General features: G+C 42.4%; 1 protein-coding gene across 2 annotated transcripts in view; it reads left to right on the top strand.

The window, feature by feature from the left end:
- PCNX2 (pecanex 2) overlaps nucleotides 1-19423 on the top strand; it is a 338376-nt gene that overhangs the window by 251888 nt on the left and 67065 nt on the right. For both annotated transcript variants that reach the window (XM_027530589.1, XM_027530588.1), the window contains 2 exons: nucleotides 11796-11854; nucleotides 16556-16771. In XM_027530589.1, the coding sequence (XP_027386390.1) occupies nucleotides 11796-11854; nucleotides 16556-16771 (275 nt within the window). The remainder of the gene's footprint in view (nucleotides 1-11795; nucleotides 11855-16555; nucleotides 16772-19423) is intronic.

Below are 19423 nucleotides of genomic sequence, written 5' to 3'. Positions count from 1 at the left end.
TCTTCCTGACCCAGGGATCAAACCTGCATCTCCTGCATTGGCAGACAGATTGTCTACCACTGGGCCACGGAAAGCCGCAGGGTACACCATTGGGTGGCTCTAGCGCACGGCATGATGGCTGCAGCATCTTTTGTCTGCTGATATGGCAGGCAACATTTATCATTCACAATACTCTGAGCAGACGTCCAAGACTGACTTTAGTCCTTGTTTATTGAAGGCTAAGAACTGTCCCAGACTTCACATATGGTTGCTCTTTCAGAGTTTATGATACAATTGGCTGATTAATGAAATGAATGCATTATGTGAACGTAGGAAGTCATGCTCTTTTTTTCTTGTCACTTTGAAAGCATTCTGCCATCATCACCACTCCATAGGGTTTATAATGCTCTTTCATGTCTCAGTTACTGTGTTTGTCTGTCTGTCTGTAAACACAATTAAGTAGATGGATGCTCCCCATCAAGCTGGTTTAAATGAAAAATGACCAATAATGGAAAAATAATCCCATATGTGAGAATTAGTAAAAACGTTACCTGATAAGAATAATGGCAATTTAATGTATTATATTCTTTTTCTGTTTTGTCTTGTCTAATTAAGTTACATATTTTGGTGTTTGTGTGGTTGGAGCTTAATTTCCTAGAGACTGGGGAAGCTTTGGAGAGAGGAATACTTTGAGGTTTGAGAGAAGAGAAAGTTCTTAGTGGACTTTAAAGAACACTGTATTATTTTTGTTGTTCAGTTGCTAAGTAGTGTCCAGTTCTTTGTGATACCATGTACATAGCACACCAGGATCCTCTGTCCTCTGTTATCTCCTGGAGTTTGCTCAAATTCATGTCCTTGAGTGAGTGATGCTATCTAACCATCTCATCCTCTGCCGTCCCCTTCTCCTTTTGCTTTCAGTCTTTCCCAGCATCAGGGTCTTTTCCAATAAGTCAGCTGTTCTCATCAGGTGGCCAAAGTGTTAGAGCTTGCAAACAATACAGGAAGTATTGTTTGCATAGAGAATGAAATTTTAAAAAATCTCTAATTTTAAGAGTAGTCCACAATGAGAGAATACTAGCTTTCTCGTTAAAGTTATCCAGGATAAAGCCTTCTGAGGAGGTTTTTCTTGTCACTGTCAAAGACACTGCCTGGGGGAAAAGCTGGGGAGACAGAGGACAATTGGAGGAGGTGAATGATCTCATTTCCTGTTGTCTATAATGCCTGTGCTCTTAGAGCCAGGATTCAATACAATTTTAGTATTTAGAATCAAATTTGAAAAAACATATTAGGATTAAAAATTACTGTTCTTTTTTTTCCCCATAAAAGAAATCTATACCCAGATGTACTGATGCAGTGATATAAAAACTATTTCCTATTTATCCATTGTCCCTCCTAATTCCCTTGGGTAACAGGCCTGGTACAAGGTTAAGTGATTCTTTGTTTAGTTTTGCAGTAGACAGTCAGAAGAAGAGCTCTATATTTCAGTTGCATATCAAAAGTGCTGTTTTTTTTAGTTGCCATTTTGTACACTCAGGACACTGAAGGTCTGAAGAATTATGGGAGTCTTTCTACATCTCTCAAGTAATTTAATAAATCATAAGCCAAGTTACAAACAGAAATCAGATTTATCAACCTAAATTTTCAGTCTTATTCTTAGGGTTCCCCTGCCTTATTGCTTTTGTATAATGTTTCCAGGCCAAATTATTTTTCATAAGGTACACCATCACTGCAAATGCAAGCATGAAAAGTCAAGCCTGCATTGTTATTATTGTTGTTTAGTCAGTAAGTTGTGTCCGACTATTTCCAGCCCCGTGGACTGTAGCCCACCAAGCTCCTCTGTCCATGGAGTTTCCTAGGCAAGAATGCTGGAGCAGGTTGCCATTTCCTACTCCAGGGGATCTTTCCCACCAGGACTGAACCCGAGTCTCCTACATGGCAGGAGGATTGTTTACTGCTGAGCTGCCAGGGAAGCCCCACAAACCTGCATATGACACCTTTATTTATCATTTTAGTCAGTGTAACTGATTTGGCAAGGTGTCTCATGGTGATTATAGAATTAGGAGCACCATTTTAGTTAAACTTGGTTTTGTAACAGGTTTGAAGATTGAGCATGGGTCAGGTAAAACGTTATATATTAGGAGTGAATGAAATAACAAAGGAAAAATGAAGTCCATCTCAGCAGAAAAAGGAGCTGGTGTGATTTTATTAAGTGCCACGTCCCTCGAGGCCAAAACAGCACTGTGTCTGAACAGGCTTCATGTTTGGAGAGCGTGTCTTCTGGGTTTGCTATCTCCCTTGAGACGTGTGGCCGTGAACACAGGAGGGTCTGGAGGTAATTTGTCAGGGCTGTGCATGTCACTGCAAAATCCTGCGATCTCATTGCCAACAGTTGGCATTTCTTTTTTCTGTGTGCTCACCTTGATTCAAATTCTGTACATACCAGTGGTCACTAATAAAAAAATAAATGTGTCTTCATCCCCAGGAGAAATATCATCCAGAACTCTAAATAAAACACTGTCAAATTGGGCCTCTTTTTACCAGGAGGCTATTGTACCCAGAAGTCAAAATCTTAAGTCAGTCATGTTACTCTTGTGGAAACAAAACCAGCAGCACCCCGATCATTTAATACTTAGGAATCCCTTGTAATCTCTTGCATCTCCATCTATTCAGTTCCCCATTTAGACCCAGCCACATGCAACTAGAAATTTTTATTACTGTTTTGATTAGTTGCATTTGCAGAAACACTTTCATCCCCTAAATATTTATGACTTACTAGTGAATAAATAGTTGGACTTCATATCCCGTAGTTGAAATGTTGGAGAGTCTTGGATTTTTCTGACTGAAACGAGAGAAGTGATCCTAATTTGCAATGCAAGCAAGTTAAGGTGAGAGATGAGAATCACACATGAATGCATTATAGTCACATATAGAATTCAGGCCTGCTACTAGCTATTGAGTTTTTTGTTTTTTTTTTTTAATGTATCAGTTCAGTCGCTCAGTCATGTCTGACTCTCCATGACTCCATGAATTGCAGCAGGCCAGGCCTCCCTGTCCATCACCAACTCCCGGAACTCACTCAAACTCATGTCCATCGAGTCGGTGATGCCATCCAGCCATCTCATCCTCTGTCGTCCCCTTCTCTGCCTGCCCCCAATCCCTCCCAGTATCGGAGTCAACTCTTCGCATGACGTGGCCAAAGTATTGGAGTTTCAGCTTTAGCATCAGTCTTTCCAATGAACACCTAAGACTGATCTCCTTCAGAATGGACTGGTTGGATCTCCTTGCAGTCCAAGGCACTCTCTCAAGAGTCTTCTCCAACACCATGGTTCAAAAGCATCAATTCTTCGGTGTTCAGCTTTCTTCACAGTCCAACTCTCACATCCATACATGACTACTGGAAAAACCATAGCCTTGACTACACGGACATTTGTTGGCAAAGTAATGTCTCTGCTTTTGAATATGCTATCTAGGTTGGTCATAACTTTCCTTCCAAGGAGTAAGCGTCTTTTAATTTCATGGCTGCAATCACCATCTGCAGTGATTTTGGAGCCCAAAAAATAAAGTCTGACACTGTTTCCACTGTTTCCCCATCTATTTGCCATGAAGTGATGGGACCAGATGCCATGATCTTAGTTTGCTGAATGTTGAGCTTTAAGCCAACTTTTTCACTCTCCTCTTTCACTTTCATCAAGAGGCTCTTTACTTCTGAAGAAAGTTCTTCTTCACTTTCTGCCATAAGGGTGGTGTCATCTGCATATCTGAGGTTATTGATATTTCTCCCAGCAATCTTGATTCTAGCGTGTGCTTCATCCAGCCCAGCATTTCTCATGATGTACTCTGCATATAAGTTAAATAAGCAGGGTGACAATATACAGCCTTGACGTACTCCTTTTCCTATTTGGAACCAGTCTGTTGTTCCATGTCCAGTTCTAACTGTTGCTTCCTGACCTGCACATAGGTTTCTCAAGAGGCAGGTCAGGTGGTCTGGTATTCCCATCTCTTTCAGAATTTTCCACAGTTTATTGTGATCCACACAGTCAAAGGCTTTGGCATAGTCAATAAAGCAGAAATAGATGTTTTTCTGGAACTCTCTTGCTTTTTCCATGATCCAGTATCACTTTTTTAAAAAAAGGTTTTCATTTTGTATTGCAATATAACCAATTAACAATATCGTGATAGTTTCAGGTGAAGAGCAAAGGACTCAGCTACATGTATACATGTGTATGGAGATTTTTTAAACTTTTTTTTAAAGCTAAAGTATAAATTTACATGGGGTTGAAAGAAATATTAAAAAGAGATCTCCCCATATACCTTTTATTCAATTTACGTGTGTTAACATCTTGCACCGCTATCACTGGGATATTGATATTGGTCCAGTTGAGATATTGACCATGTCCACCCACACAGAGATCTCTGCTGCTGCCTTTTTATATTCAAAACACACTCTTCGGTTCTGCAGCTCACCGTTTCTTAACTCCTATAATCATTGATCTGTTCTCTAACTCTAATTTTGTTATTGCAAGAATTTTATATGAATGGAATCCTACTACAATTAACTTCATGGGATTGGCTGTTTTCACTCAACCATAGTTCACTGAAGATTCATGCAGATCATGGCATGTCAATAACTGTAATTGCTAAGCAGTATCTCATAGTATGGGCTTCCCTGGTGGCTGAGACAGTAAAGAATTTGCCTGCAATGCAGGATACCTGGGTTTGATCCCTGGGTTAGGAAGAACCCCTGGCAGATGGCATGGCAACCCTCTCCAGTATTCTTGTCTGGAGAATCCCCATAGACAAAGGAGCCTGGCGAGCTACAGTCCATGGGGTCTCAAAGAGTCAGACATGACTGAGCGACTAAGTACAGCACAGCACATCTCATAGTAGGGAAACAACAGTCTGCTTAGCAACTCAGTCATTAAGGGACACCTTCTTTTGGTCCAACTCACATCTGTATATGACTAGTGTACATGACTATAGCTTTGACTATACAGACCTTTGTTGGCAAAATGATATCTCTGCTTTTTAATACACTTTTTAGGTTTGTCATAGCTTTTCTTCCAAGGAGCAATAGTGAAGGGCAGGGAAGCCTGGCTTGCTACAATTCATGGGGTTGCAAAGAGTTGGACACAACTTAGTGACTGAACAGCAGAGGGGCATCTGGGTTGCTTCCAGATTTTGGCTTTTATGAATAAAGCTGCTAGGGGCATTGGTCTGTGGGGTTTTGGGTGAACATAAGTCTTCACTTCTCTGGCATAATTGGCCAGGAATATAATTGCTAGCTCATATGGTAGTTATGCTCATATGGTTCATATGCTTGCTAGACAGTGTATTAAAAAGCAGAGACATCACTTTGCCAACCTGAGTCTGTAAAGTCAAATTTCCAGTTTTTCCAGTAGTCATGTACCGATGTGAGAGTTGGACCTTAATTAAAGAAGGCTGAGGGCCAAAGAATTGATCTTTTTGAATTATGATGCTAGAAAAGACTCTTGAGTCTCTTGGATTGCAAAGAGATGAAACCAGTCAATCCTAAAGGAAATCAACCATGAATTTTCATTGGAAGGACTGATGCTGAAGCTGAAGGTCTGATACTTTGGCCACCTGATGCAAAGAGCCAACTCATTGGAAAAGACCCTGATGCTGGGAAAGATTGAAGGCAAAAGGAGAAGAGGGTGGCAGAAGATGAGATGGTTAGATAGCATCACTGACTTAATGGACATGAGTTTGAGCAAACTCTGGGAGATAGTGAAGGATCGAGGAATCTGGCATGCTGCAGTCCACAGGGTCGCAGAGTTGGAAACGACTTGGTGACTGCACAACAGAATGGTAATTTTTTAGAAAAGAAACTGCCGTACATTTTTTCAGAGAAGTGATACCATTTACATCCCCACCAGCAATGTGTAAGAGATCTAGTTTATGCATATCCTTGGCAGTGTGTGGATATTTTCACTATTTCTTACTTTGGTCATTCTTCTGGGTGTATATAATGATTCCTCCTTGTGGTTTTAACCTACGGTTCTCTTATGAATTACAATATTGAACATCTTTTTCTGAGTTTATTTGTTGTCAATATTCCTCGTCACAGAAATGTTTGTTCATGTCTCTGTTCGTTTTCTTTTGCATTTTTTGTGGGGGTTTTGTTTGTTTTGGTTTCTTTGTTTTGTTTTTTACTGTTGAGTTTTGCGAGTTGTTTATATAGTCTAAACACTTGTACTTTGTTGGATATGAGGTTTGAAGATATTTTCCCACAGTCTGTACCTGGTTTTTTTGACCTTTTGGCAGAGTATTTTGCAAAGCAAAAGTTTTTCAAAAAACACTTTCGACATGTGCACATGGACACGATAGACCATGTGTTGGGCCATAAAACAAACCTCAGTAAATTTAAAAGGATTGAAATTATATAACGTATGTTCTCCAGCTACAATGGAGTGAAATTAGAAATTAACAGCAAGAGGAAATCTAGAAAATTCCCAAAGATGTATAAAATAAAGTTACCTTAAACAACCTATGAGTCAGAAAAGAAATCACAAGAGAAAATTTAAAAGTATTTTGTAGTGAATGAAAAGGAGAGCACAGTCTGTGAAAACGTGTGGTATTGTCAACTTTAAAAAAGCGCAACAGGAACGTTGCAAGTTAAGTCGTATTTGGGGCAAAATGAGGGCTGCAGCCCAGGAGATAGCACCTCAAACACCTCTGAGAACTGTTCCAAATATCATATATGGACGCATATATGTGAAATCTAGAAAGATGGTGCTGATGAACCTGTTTGTGGAACAGCAGTGAAGATGCAGGTATAGAGAAGAGACTTCTGGACACGGTGGGAGAAGGAGAGTGTGGGGTGAATTCAGAGAGTAACACTGAAACATGTACATTACCATATGTGAAGTAGATCGTGGGAATTCGCTGTATGACGCCGGGAGCTTAAACCAGTGCTCTCTGACAACCTAGAGGGGTTGCGGGGGGAGAAGGAAGTTCAAGAGGGAGGGGCATATGTACACCTATGGCTGGTTCATGGTGATGTGTGGCAGAGACCAACATAATATTGTTAAGCAATTATCTTCCAATTAAAATAATTTTTTTTTAATGTAGTGGAGAAGGACAATATATATGTGATTTTGGTGAAGGAAGTGTACGTACAATCAAGCACATGTTTCTTCAGAAGGTTTCTTCTAGTCATGAGAAACAGTCATCCCATGAAGGATTGCAATGCTTTTCTAGATATGAGGAGATCAAGAATTGGGCTCATAAAATCAGCTCCTAAAAATATCTAACTCTCTAATGACCTGCCCTGCCAGTTCTATTCCCCCAGATCACAGAGTGCCTCACCTCTGCTCTCCACCTGGAAGGCCTCTCAGGGGGTGTGGAAGGTCAGCAGCTGTAGCCGCACACGAGGCAATCCTAGTGGGGCTAGACGTGCTTAGTGGCTCGGTCGTGTTCAACTCTTTGCAACCCCGTGGACTGTAGCCCACCAGGCAGGTGCCCACAGTAAGTGCCAATTTGTAGTTGACAGGATGTAGCAAAAGCAGTGCTCAGAGAGAAATTCATACTGTCAATGCCTAAATTAAAAAAATAAGAAAAATCTCAAATCAATTAGCTAGTCTTCCGTGTTAAGAAACTAGAAAAAAGGAGCCAACTAAACCAAAGTAAGCAGACAGAACAAAATAATAAAAATTAAAATGATGAGAAATGAAATAGAGGATAGGAAAACAATAGAAAGAATAGATTAAACCAAAATTTGATTCTTTGAAAAGATTGACAAAATTGACAAACGTTTACCAAGAATGACCAAGAAAAAAGAGACTCAAATTACTAAAATCACAGTTAAAAGTTGAGAACATTTTTACCAACATTACATAATTGAAAGAGAATTCTACAAACTACTGTGTATCAACAAATGAGATAAGCTAGCCAAACCAGAAGAATTCATAGAAATACACACACTACCAAAATTGGCTGAAAAAGAAATAGATAATCTGAGTAAACCCATAACAATTAAAGGGAATTAATAGGTAATCAAAAACTCGCAACAAAGAAAAGCCCAGAATCGGTTAGCTTGACTCTCAAATTCTCTAAAATGATTAAAGAAGAATTACCATCAGTTATTCTCAAATCTCCCCAAAAAAGAGTGGAGGAAGGCATAGTTCTTAAATCATTCTGTGGGGCCAGTATTACCCTGATACCAAAGCCAGACAAATTCATCGCAAGAAAAGACAACCTTAGACCGATATCCCGTATGAATATAAACACAAAAACCATTAAAAAATACTAACCCAAATGAAACTTGTGCATATATTCAACTTAAAATGTGACAGTGTCCTTCTGTTTAGTGTCTGACTGCCTTCTCATTGTCCAGATTTCTCCAATGCTGTCCTGCCCCATGAAGAGAACGACAGTCCATCCATCCTGGTTTCTCCATACGAGCAGATGCCCATCAAAGTTCTTACTCCAGCCAGTCACACTTCCTCATGAAAAATGGGAACTACTTCTCCCATAAATAGTCTATGTGAGCTGTCAAACCGGAACTTGAAACAGTGTAATCAAGTTTCTATTAAATTACTTAAGCTCCTCAGGTGAAGCCACATAAGAGACAAGGTGCTGGATTTAGATGAGGAGGTAGAAAGGCAAAGCTTGAAGGGAGGGAATGAGCTTTGCTGTTGGCATTCCATATTAACATAAGGGAGAGATGCTTCAGAGTGAGTCACCTTCTCTGGGAAGACCTATATCATATTACTGGACTCTTGGCTTGTGGCCCTTGGAACACTGTGACAAGCAGTGAGCCTTAATTTTGCCAGGCAGATGCTAAGAGCATACACACCTAACCACTCCGGCATTTGGAACTCCTAAATCACTGCAGATGGTGACTGCAGCCATGAAATTAAAAGACACTTACTCCTTGGAAGAAAAGTTATGACCAACCTAGATAGCATATTCAAAAGCAGAGACATTACTTTCCAACAAAGGTCCGTCTAGTCAAGGTTATGGTTTTTCCAATGGTCATGTATGGATGTGAGAGTTGGACTGTGAAGAAAGCTGAGCACTGAAGAATTGATGCTTTTGAACTGTGGTGTTGGAGAAGACTCTTGAGAGTCCCTTGGACTGCAAGGAGATCCAACCAGTCCATTCTGAAGGAGATCCGCCCTGGGATTTCTCTGGAAGGAATGATGCTAAAGCTGAAACTCCAATACTTTGGCCACCTCATGTGAAGAGCTGACTCATTGGAAAAGACTCTGATGCTGGGAGGGATTGCGGGCAGGAGGAGAAGGGGACGACGGAGGATGAGATGGCTGGATGGCATCACTGACTCGATGGACGTGAGTCTGAGTGAACTCTGGGAGTTGGTGCTGGACAGGGAGGCCTGGCGTGCTGCGATTCATGGGGTCGCAAAGAGACACAACTGAGCGACTGAACGGAACTGAACTGAGATTGGGGAGTGAGTTGGAAGTCCCCACCAGGTGGCGCTAGTGGTAAAGAATCCGCTAGCTAGTGCGGGAGACACAAGAGATGTAGGTTTGATCCCTGGGTTGGGAAGATCCCCTGGGGTAGGAAATAGCAACACATTCCAGTATTCTTGCCTAGAAAATCTCATGGACAGAGGAGCCTGGCAGGCTACAGTCCATGGGGCCGCAGAGAGTCGGACATGACTGAGCAACTGACCATACCACACACTGAGCAACAGAACAGAATGTTCCTGCAATAGGACCGTGAAGGCAGAAATCCAATTACTGAGCTAATTAGCACCTTTGAGTGGTAAGCACCAAATTTACAGGAGGAAAGCACTGGAGAAAACCTTGAATACCCAGTAAGGCTGACACTTGCCCTTCTTAGAGAGTCTGGTGGCGAGCCAGAGGCCCTCAGGGCACACAGGCAGCGTGGATTAGTTACTGCTGATCAGAATTGAGCCCTCTGCGTCCAAAGCCTTTTGCAGATAGCTTTTCATTTAACATAGTTTTAGAAGGTGTTTTAATTCCCTGAAGAGTTTGGTAAATGACTTTCTTTTGGCTCAATCTCACTTTAAAAATTGTTTATTCTGCTGCTGAAAATTCCATTTGTCCTAGGTCTTAAGGTGAAATTAAAATTCCATTCAGGGACTCACCATGCCGACATGGGATTACGGCCTTCATTAGAAAGAATTTTGTTGTTCGCTTTATTTTCTGCCACCTGGGCTCTTTTATTTTCAAAACCGATCTGACGGTATTTGCAAGGAAAAGGAAGCAGTAATAGAACAACGTGACCGTTTCGAGCTGTAACAGAGTATCCCTTCTGTACAACTCAGCTGGAGCGTCTAGTCTACAAAACTCCAACAGGATCCTGCCTAGATAGTTCTCATATATCTGAAACATAGATATGGTAAAGATGAGCTGCTCATTATGTTCAAACTTGTATGGAACCCCCCATTCAGTGGTCTATTTCTAGTGAAAGCCCTTTATGGCATAGGTTTAGCCTTATGAAATTTTTGTAGGAAGAGGGATACTTTCCAGGGCCTTTCCAGCCAGTGGGCTCTTGTCTAACACTCAGAAATGAATTGTCTAAGGAGACACATGTGCTGACAAAGCAAGAGATTTCAGTGGGAAGGGGGGCACCAGGTGGGAACCCAGGAGGACTGCTCTGCCAAGTGGCTCACAGTCTCAGGTTTTATGCTAATGGGTTAGTTTCCAGGTTTTCTCTGGCCAGTTGTTCTGACTCAGGGTCCTTCCTAAGCCAAGATGGATGTTAGCAAGGAGGATTCCGGGAGGTTGGTAGGACAATTTGACCTTTCCTGAATTCTTCTGATTGGTGATGTCTTGTTAGTTCTGCATTCCTTACTAGGATCTCCTCTTGTAAGATACCTCATGCCAAGTAGTTACTATTGTGTTTGGCCAGAATGGGGCAGTTTCAGTCAGTGGTTCCCCTAACAAAATTGCCATTTTTTTAGACCATAAACTGTTACATATCATTAGCTTCATGTGGTTGGTGTCATTTCAAAGAATGACAAGACCCCCACTCAGTGTCTGAAATAAGTCAAGGCTGGTCCAACATCGTTTCTCCAAGCAGGACAGACCATTGCACGTATAAAGGGTTTGGGGGACATCTGAAGTTCAAGGGCAGATGAGTTTCAGATTCAGAAATGGGGTGATACCGTCTGCAGGGCAGTCACCTGGGGAACCTGTTATGGATTGGTCACCCTCAGAAGTCTGCACTGAGCCTGTCCCTTGCTGGCTGACTTTCAGAAGCAAGCAGCCACTGTCAACTGGCTGCTTTACCAAAGCTATAAGTTGAGGTGAGTTGTCATAACTGAAAAGGTTTAAAACTGGTTCTGGTGGCAACTGGTTCCTGTGGCTATAGACAATCCACCTTTTCCTAAGCTGCAAAGAGCTGTTTTTCATTCTTATGGTTCAACCTAAGACAAGTCTGTAAGAATGCACCCAACGCTTGAAAGCAAGTAGTGGAGACCCAGACTACTTATCAAGAATGTTCTGGAATCAGTTTGAAAAGCAAGGTACTATGTATGCAGTGCTCTCAAATACTGTCAGTGGGTGGCAGTCCATTAACAATTTCAATGCTTGCTTTTATTGTGTAGACTGGATGCTCAGAATTGATAAAAGGTGAAGGTCTATCTCCTGTACCTAAGTGCTAAACATCTCTTCCCTCTCTATGTCTTCTGTACTTTTCCCGCCCTCTGACCCCTCTCTTCCTTCAGCCTTGTCAATGCAGAACCATAACTCTGATATGTGAGCTCCATCTCTCCTGGATTCCCACTCACACAGCTGATTCTGTGAGCCAGCTGTCATTTGCAGGGATCTAATCACTGCCTCTTACTCTTTTGTGGCTCTTTCTAGTACAAGGCGTGTGGATAATTCCAACACAAGACTGGTGGTCCAAATTGAAAAAGATTCAGGTAAGAGGATATCTTCCTTCTCTTTCTTTCTTTTTTTAATATTTGATTTTATTTATTTTTTGGCCATGCAGCATGTGGGATCTTAGTTCCCCAAGCAAGGATTGAACCCATCCCCCATGTGTTGGAAGCACATAGTCTTAACCACTGGAGCCCTCCTGCCCGGGAAAGTCCCCTGTCTCTCGTTTAAGCTATTTATGTGTTGTGTAGATGGATTCCTTCAATCCAAAAAAGAAGAATTAAGTACTCACTTTTTTAAATCACTGTGGAGACAGTGCATGTCTTGGTAAATATGCTGATGGTAAAAATAAAACTGTGCAAATAGAACTGATCAAGTATCCTGATTTGGTTTAGAAATGGATTCCTCCATGATTTAGAACTGATTAGATCTCTTTTCAATATTGAATGACTGTTGATTACAACATTTTAGTTTGTACATGCTAAACATCAAATACAGACAGTAAACCTTGGTATTGGTATTCTGGCAAAAAAAATCAGCATTATGATGTCCTTAAAGGCAAGCCATTCCAGGATCCAGGGTCTGGATATCTTCAGAGTCTTTGTACAACATTAATCTATGGAAAGATTTATCTGCCATAGTAACAGGAAGTTACTTTTTTCTTCCTGTAATCTATTTCATTTTGAAGCATTCGACCTTTTTTCCCCTCATATCAGTATGCAAATTTAAACCACTCTCTATTTTTAACCCACCTCACTGTCTCCTCTGTGCCAAAAATATTGTCTAGGAAGAATTGTATCCTGCTTATTAGCTATATTTGAATTGCATATACATGATTAATTTGAAATCATAATTTGAAACTTGAAAATATCTGGAGAGGCTGGTTTATTTTTTGTTAAACTTTGTATCAGCCCAATTTGAAGGGGGTGTGGTTGGAGTATAAATATCTCTAATGTGAAGCCATGGGATTCTAATTTTGCCGGGCCATTAACATTAGGCATTTAGACAGTTTCATAAGTACATTGTGCTTTTAGTTGTTCATAATTTTGTCTCATTTTCATCTAATTATACAGATGTGTGGTCAGTGTGTTCTAAGATCTCAGTTTTTCATGGTTTAAATTGTTTTATTTGTACATCAAACAGTTTGAACAGTTAAGCAAAAGTTAATTATGTTGTTAAGGCTTTTTCTTTAAAAGTACCAGAGACTCGGAGTAATCTCCAATTAGCATCTCTGGATGCATGCTGCTTCATCAGAGAAAATGAATATCACTGCAGGTCAGGCAGGCTTAATCTGCATAGAAAATTAAGCATACTGATACCTTATTAGAGGACATGACACAACTCAGTCCATAAAGCAGTTTGTTTCTTTCCATTAATCATAAATAGGTTATAAATGCACCTATTTCAGTTTGGCTTTTAACTGTCGTGAATGCCTAGCCCTGATATCCATAGTTTGATAGTGTTATCTTGTAGATTTCTTAGCCGTGGATCAGTGCTCTTTCTTACGTGGGTGTGCTCGGGGCCAGTCGGCACCTTCCTGCACCCTCAATGATGCTCCAGTTCCTGAGGGTACAGAGCAGGAAAGCTCCATTCAGATCTTCACAGATCTTTATCGCCAACCTTTCTGAATCTCTGTCTCCACTCCAGAAGCTGGCCTAGAAGGGGTCCTTGAGCTTTGCTTTGGGCCTCTTCTCTTTGGGGCAACTCTATGCTTCTCTGACTTTCTGGAGGCAGAGTTTACTCCCCAGAGAAAAGATACTCCTAAAGTCAAAACACTGGTACAACTTCCCTTCCAGCCCCTCCCAGTACTTCTTCCACTCCCAGGACCACAGGCCAGGCCACTTCCCAGTTTACCCAGCCTTCTCAAAAAAGATTCTGTCTTCATCATGAGAGATCTGACAGAGGGAATAAAAGGAGTCAGCCCAGCCAGTATGCGAAATGCATCAAGAACCCCCAGTTTCATGCCCCTGAAACACACTGGCCCTTTATTGGGAAGCAGGGTGTTCCCTCACTCCATCTCCTTTGCTGCATCCTTCCTTTTTTCTTCCCTTGATGTACTCATCCATTCGATCTGAATGGCTAAGTTTGAACAAACAAGCAACGGTCCTGGCAAGGGTGCAGAACAACTAGAATTCTCAGTCCCTGCGACTGGGGTGCAGAATGGTTCAGCCTTTTTGGAGAACGGTAGGGCCACTCTTAGGGTTTGACTCAGGAGAAATGACAACATGTTCTTATGAACTTCTGCTCGTGAATATCGTGAGTGGATTTACTCATATTCGCCAGTACTGAAAACAACCCAGAGGTCCTTCAGCTACTGAATGGTTAAGCAAGCTGTAGTAACTCCATACAAACGAAACAAAACAAACGACTGCTGTATACCGCGGTGTGGATGCGACACAGTGCCGCCTTCCAAGTGGTGGCCATGTGACTGTAAGCATTGTTCTAAGATTCATAGAACCGGACACTAAAAAGGGCAAATTTTGCTCTCTGTAAATTATGCCTCAATAAATCTGAGTTTTATATACATATATAACTTAAAATGAGTCAATGGCATTGATACATAATAATTTATATACTTGTATATAATATATAAAATGTATACTAGCAATAATTATTTATATTGTAGACTACAGTTATATATGTATATATGCATATATATGTACTTTTTACACAATACATACTATCAATAATTATTTATATTATAGAATATATATATATATGTATATATATAAAACTTCCCTATAGTTCGGATGGTAAAGAATCTGCCTGCAATGAAGGAGACATGGGTTCAATCCCTGGGTCAGGAAGATCCCCTAAAGAAGGAAATGAAAACCCACTCCAGTATTCTTGCCTGGAGAATTCCACGGGCAGAGGAGCCTGGTGGGCTACAGTCCATGGGGTCACAAAGAGTCATACATGACTAAGTGACTTAACACACACACACACACACACACACACACACACACACACTACTATACACACACTATTAATTGTCTGTAAATTATTTCTCAGTGAAACCCTGGAGTTACTTAATGGATTAATGGATTATGTTCTCAAAAGCAAAATTTCTCTTAACAAAGCTGTATCATCTATGCTGTCATCTATTATTCAACAGATAGTCATTACTGCATATTAAGAATCTGCCAGTAGTGAGATACAAAAATAAACAAATTCAGTCTTCCTTCACCACCGTAGGGTGCATTGGAGAAATCAGATGTTAATCAAATAACCATATATACACAAAAAAACCAAAGTCAAATTCCAACTGTTTCAAGTGCTTTCAAGCAGAGGGTCATAGTCCTGATGCCCTATAACATGGCCTGGCAAAGGGGTCAAGGAAGGCTTCCCTGAAGTGGCTGTGGAACAGAGGTCTAAAGATTGCTGCTGCTGCTACTGCTGCTAAGTCGCTTCAGTCGTGTCCGACTCTGTGCGACCCCATAGACAGCAGCCCAACCAGGCTTCCCCGTCCCTGGGATTCTCCAGGCAAGAACACTGGAGTGGGTTGCCATTTCCTTCTCCAATGCATGAAAGTGAAGAGTGAAAGTGAAGTCGCTCAGTCGTGTCCGACTCTTAGCAACCCCATGGACTGTAGCCCACCAGGCTCCTCCATCCATGGGATTTTCCAGGCAAGAGTACTGGAGTGGGGTGCCATTGCCTTCTCCGGATCTAAAGATTAGTAGAGGTAATAAGACAGAGAAGAATGAAGGGAAACCAGGCAGAAAGATTAGTCTCTGCAAAGGCCCAGGGTGGGAAGGGGCAGGTGAGTCACTCAACTGGGAGAAGTTCTGTGTTGCTAAGTGTGGAGACTGAGGAAGAGATGAGTGAGAGGTGAGGATGGACTGGGAGAAGTTCTGTGTTGCTAAGTGTGGAGACTGAGGAAGAGATGAGTGAGAGGTGAGGATGGACACTGAAGTGGGGAGCAGAGCACACACCGCCCCTGGTGTGACCATACACCTGGGGTTTGATCAGGCTGGTGTCCTAGCTTATTCCTGGAGGATGACTTATGGGACCCTATTACAGGTGATGTTATGAAGTCTTGTCTCTACCTTAAGAGCCCTAACAAACCACTTTAAGAAATGGGCTGGAGGGTCCTGGGTGACACGTTCTCCTTTCATCTGAAAGGTCATTCTGGCTGGGGGGTAGAGAATCGATGAGCAAGCACGTCCTAGTGAAGACCCATAGGTCAGTCACATGACCCTTGTGGTCCTCTACCTGAGAGACCGTGTAACTTGGGATAAAGCAAGGGTAATGGGAATGGAAAAAAGTAGGAAGATGCAAAAAAAATACTTGAAGAATGTGAAATTGAGAGCCTTAGCTGGGAAGGAGTGGGAAGAAAGATGCCTAGGTTGTGGCCAACTGGACAGCTGAGAGCAGGTTGGGGGCGGAACTGGGGGGGCAGGGCCTGACTTGAACACATTGGATGGAGGAGAAACATTGGAAACATACAAGAAATGTTAAGTAGACGAGGAAGTAGACAGGTCTAGAGTCCAGGCAAGAGATCTCTGTTGGAGATAGGAATTTGTCAGGTGTCTCATTTAGACAGGAATTCAGTTCATTTATGTAGATGACATTGACCAGAAAGAGCATAGAGGGAAGAAATAGGAGGGTCTCACAAAACCCACCACAACGGGCGAAAGGTCTGAGGAGTCTGATTCACCCCTAATCAGGTGACAGCTGCCTGTCTCCCAGGTAGAGCACATTGGAGCAGGACTCACTGGGCATATTACTTCTTGTCCTGTCTTCAGGGAGCGATGGCAACAACCTCAATTCCATCTTTTATGAGCACTTGACAAGGGCGCTCCAGGAGTCCCTCTGTGGAGACCTCATCCTTGGCCGGTGGGGCAACTACAGCTCTGGTGATTGCTTTATTTTGGCTTCGGATTACCTCAATGCTTTCGTTCACCTGATTGAAATCGGCAATGGCCTTGTCACCTTTCAACTTAGAGGACTGGAATTCCGAGGTAAGAATCTCTTTATTGTGGAAGTTGTTGGAAGTTGGTCATTTGAGTGAATTATCATGCAGAGTTTTCCTAAGAAGTCATCCTTAAAAAGGAAGAGTGGGATGCCTGTCCTAGAGAATGAGTTAGGGAGCTTGCTACAACCACATCTCATCATGTATTTGGATATAAAGAAAGTCCAGTCATCTGAATTAGTAATCAGGTTAAATGTACAGTCTGGTGTAAACCTTAGGAGTAGCAAGTCAGAACTTTGGTTTTATTTGGGGAAAAACTCAGAAGCATTAAATAAATGTGGACCATGCATGGGGGCTCCATGTGGAGTCAGCTAGACCTAAAATGGAACCGGCTTCCTTGGGTTACAAATGCCATAGTCTGTTGCGGGTGAGTCATTTAGTATCTCTGAGTTTTGTTAAAAATTGTAAAATGATAATAAGAAGAATGACTGCCTCATACAGTTGTGTGATTTAACTGAGATCACGTATATGCAGGCACTGCTGTTGTTTAGGTGCTAAGTTGTGTCTGACTCCTTTGCAGCCCTATGGACTGTAGCCCACCAGGCTTTTCGTCCATGGAATATCCCAGGCAAGAATACTGGAGTGGGTTGACATTTCGTTCTCCAAGGGATCTTCCCGATCCAGGGACCAAACCCATGTCTCCTTCAATGGCAGGTGGATTCTTTACTAGTGAGCCACCTGGGAAGCCCACTTGCAGGCACTACACGAGTGCTCACTGCTCTGTGGTTACTGAGTCTGCCTGTATCTTTGAAGAGTGATTCTGGTTTTTCCATGAATCAGAAGCTGCGGTTGTGTGGTGATCACTCAGGGATCAGCATCATGGAAATGCCTGTGGCCCTGTCTCCCAGGTTCTTTGTGTAGTCTTTCATTCACACATGATTTTCTCTACCTCAACACCCTGTCTGTGTCAGGCCACGTTCTGATGCTGAGGATGCAATGGAACGTGACCTTGAGTCTTACCCTCATGACGTGGCAAATAAACAAGCAAACAAAAGAGCAAACCAATCGCAGCTTAAGGAACAGTACAGAGGAGGTAAATAAAGTTCTATGACCACAATCAGTGCAGAAGGTGAGGAGGTTTGTCAGGGAAGGGTCCTGAGAAGGAGAACAGGGAGAAGAATGTTCCAGGCCAGGAACTGGGAAGCACTGAATGTCTGAGTCTGGAGCAACCCAGGAGGAATGCCATGACCAGAGAGGCGGGGTTGGGGGGGGGGGGTCATGGGGTTTCTCCCAGACAGGGGGAGGTGCTGCATTTTATTCTGTGCACCGTTAGGAGCCATGGAATGTTCTGGAAATGGGAATGACTGACCTAGAGCTTGTTCTGGTTGCTGTGTGGAAGATGTACTGGAGGGGATGAAAGGAGAAAAGAGGGAACCACCTAGGAGTGTCCTGTAGTCACCCCAGCAAGAGAAGACGGCAGAGGCAGAGATGTGCTGGGAGGCTCAGAGGTGGAGGACAGGCCTGCATGTTGGGGTGAGGGAAGGTGGGGTGCTCAGTATGCTTCCTGATTTCTAGGTCGAGAGCCCGATGGACATTGGTGCATTTACTGAAACTGAGAAGCTTGGATAAGGAGTGGAACATTGGTTTTGAGGATGCAATCAAGAGCCCCATTTTAAATATTTTTTTTTAAATGCCCTGGATTCATCCAAGTGAATGTATCACATACTAGTTGGACATTTGTGACTAATATTCATTTTTGTTGTTGTTTAGTCACTAAGTTGTGTCTGACTCTTTTGTGACCCCATGAACTGTAGCTTGCCAGCCTCCTCTGTCCATGGAATTTTCCAGGAAACAGTACTGGAGTCGGTTGCCATTTCCTTCTCCAGGGGATCTTCCCGACCCAGAGACTGAACTCAGGTCTCCTGCATTGCAGGCAGATTCTTTACTGCTGAGCCACCTGGGAAGCTCTTAATGCTCATTTGGGAGATATTTATTCAGCACTGATTATATGTCAAGCAGTAAGTTAGGTGCTCTGAGTAGAGAAGTAAAGGCCCTGCCTTGTGGAGCTTGAAGCCTCCCTTAGAAGACAGGCACATGATAAGTAATTACTGCCCAGAGAGGTGGCTGTTACAGCAGCACAGTGCGTGGGGTGCCTGGGGGCCAGAGAAAGGGCGCTGGAATCAGAAAGGGCGCTGGGGTCTGGTCAGCTCAGCAGAGGAGGGGCTGCAGTTAGAATGGAGAAGAGGGAACAACTGGTGTGATTACAAGGATGCACCAAGTAGCTAGATGTGGTTTCCAGGTGCTCTGGGAGGACGGGGTCACCGACAATGCTAGACAGGTAAACAGCCCGGTCATGCCTTCTAGAACCTCACAGTGACCAAAGGACGTGTTTCCACCAAGAACTAATGGCCGTCACTTCATATTTTAAAACCTATAACCCAAGGAGAATTCTTGCACATCCTTACAAATTCCAGGAATCTAACTTAGGGAGCTTATTTGGGAAAAAGTTATTGGGCCAAGGGAGGGATGATCAGACTCTAAAGAATAGAGAAGCAACATTTCCCTGATATTTTTCTCAAATACCAGAAAATGCCACAGTAGGTGGTAGAAATTAAGTGTCTGGGTACAATAATGCAATAGAACTGCCTATTTTTGAGAGCTTTCCATTTTTTCCCGGAACTCAAGGGAAGAACTTTTAAGG

Source organism: Bos indicus x Bos taurus, chromosome 28, assembly GCF_003369695.1.
Source record: "Bos indicus x Bos taurus breed Angus x Brahman F1 hybrid chromosome 28, Bos_hybrid_MaternalHap_v2.0, whole genome shotgun sequence".
NCBI lineage: Eukaryota > Metazoa > Chordata > Mammalia > Artiodactyla > Bovidae > Bos > Bos indicus x Bos taurus.
The sequence above is the reverse complement of the archived record's forward strand: the minus strand, read 5'-3'. Positions and strand labels throughout refer to the sequence as shown.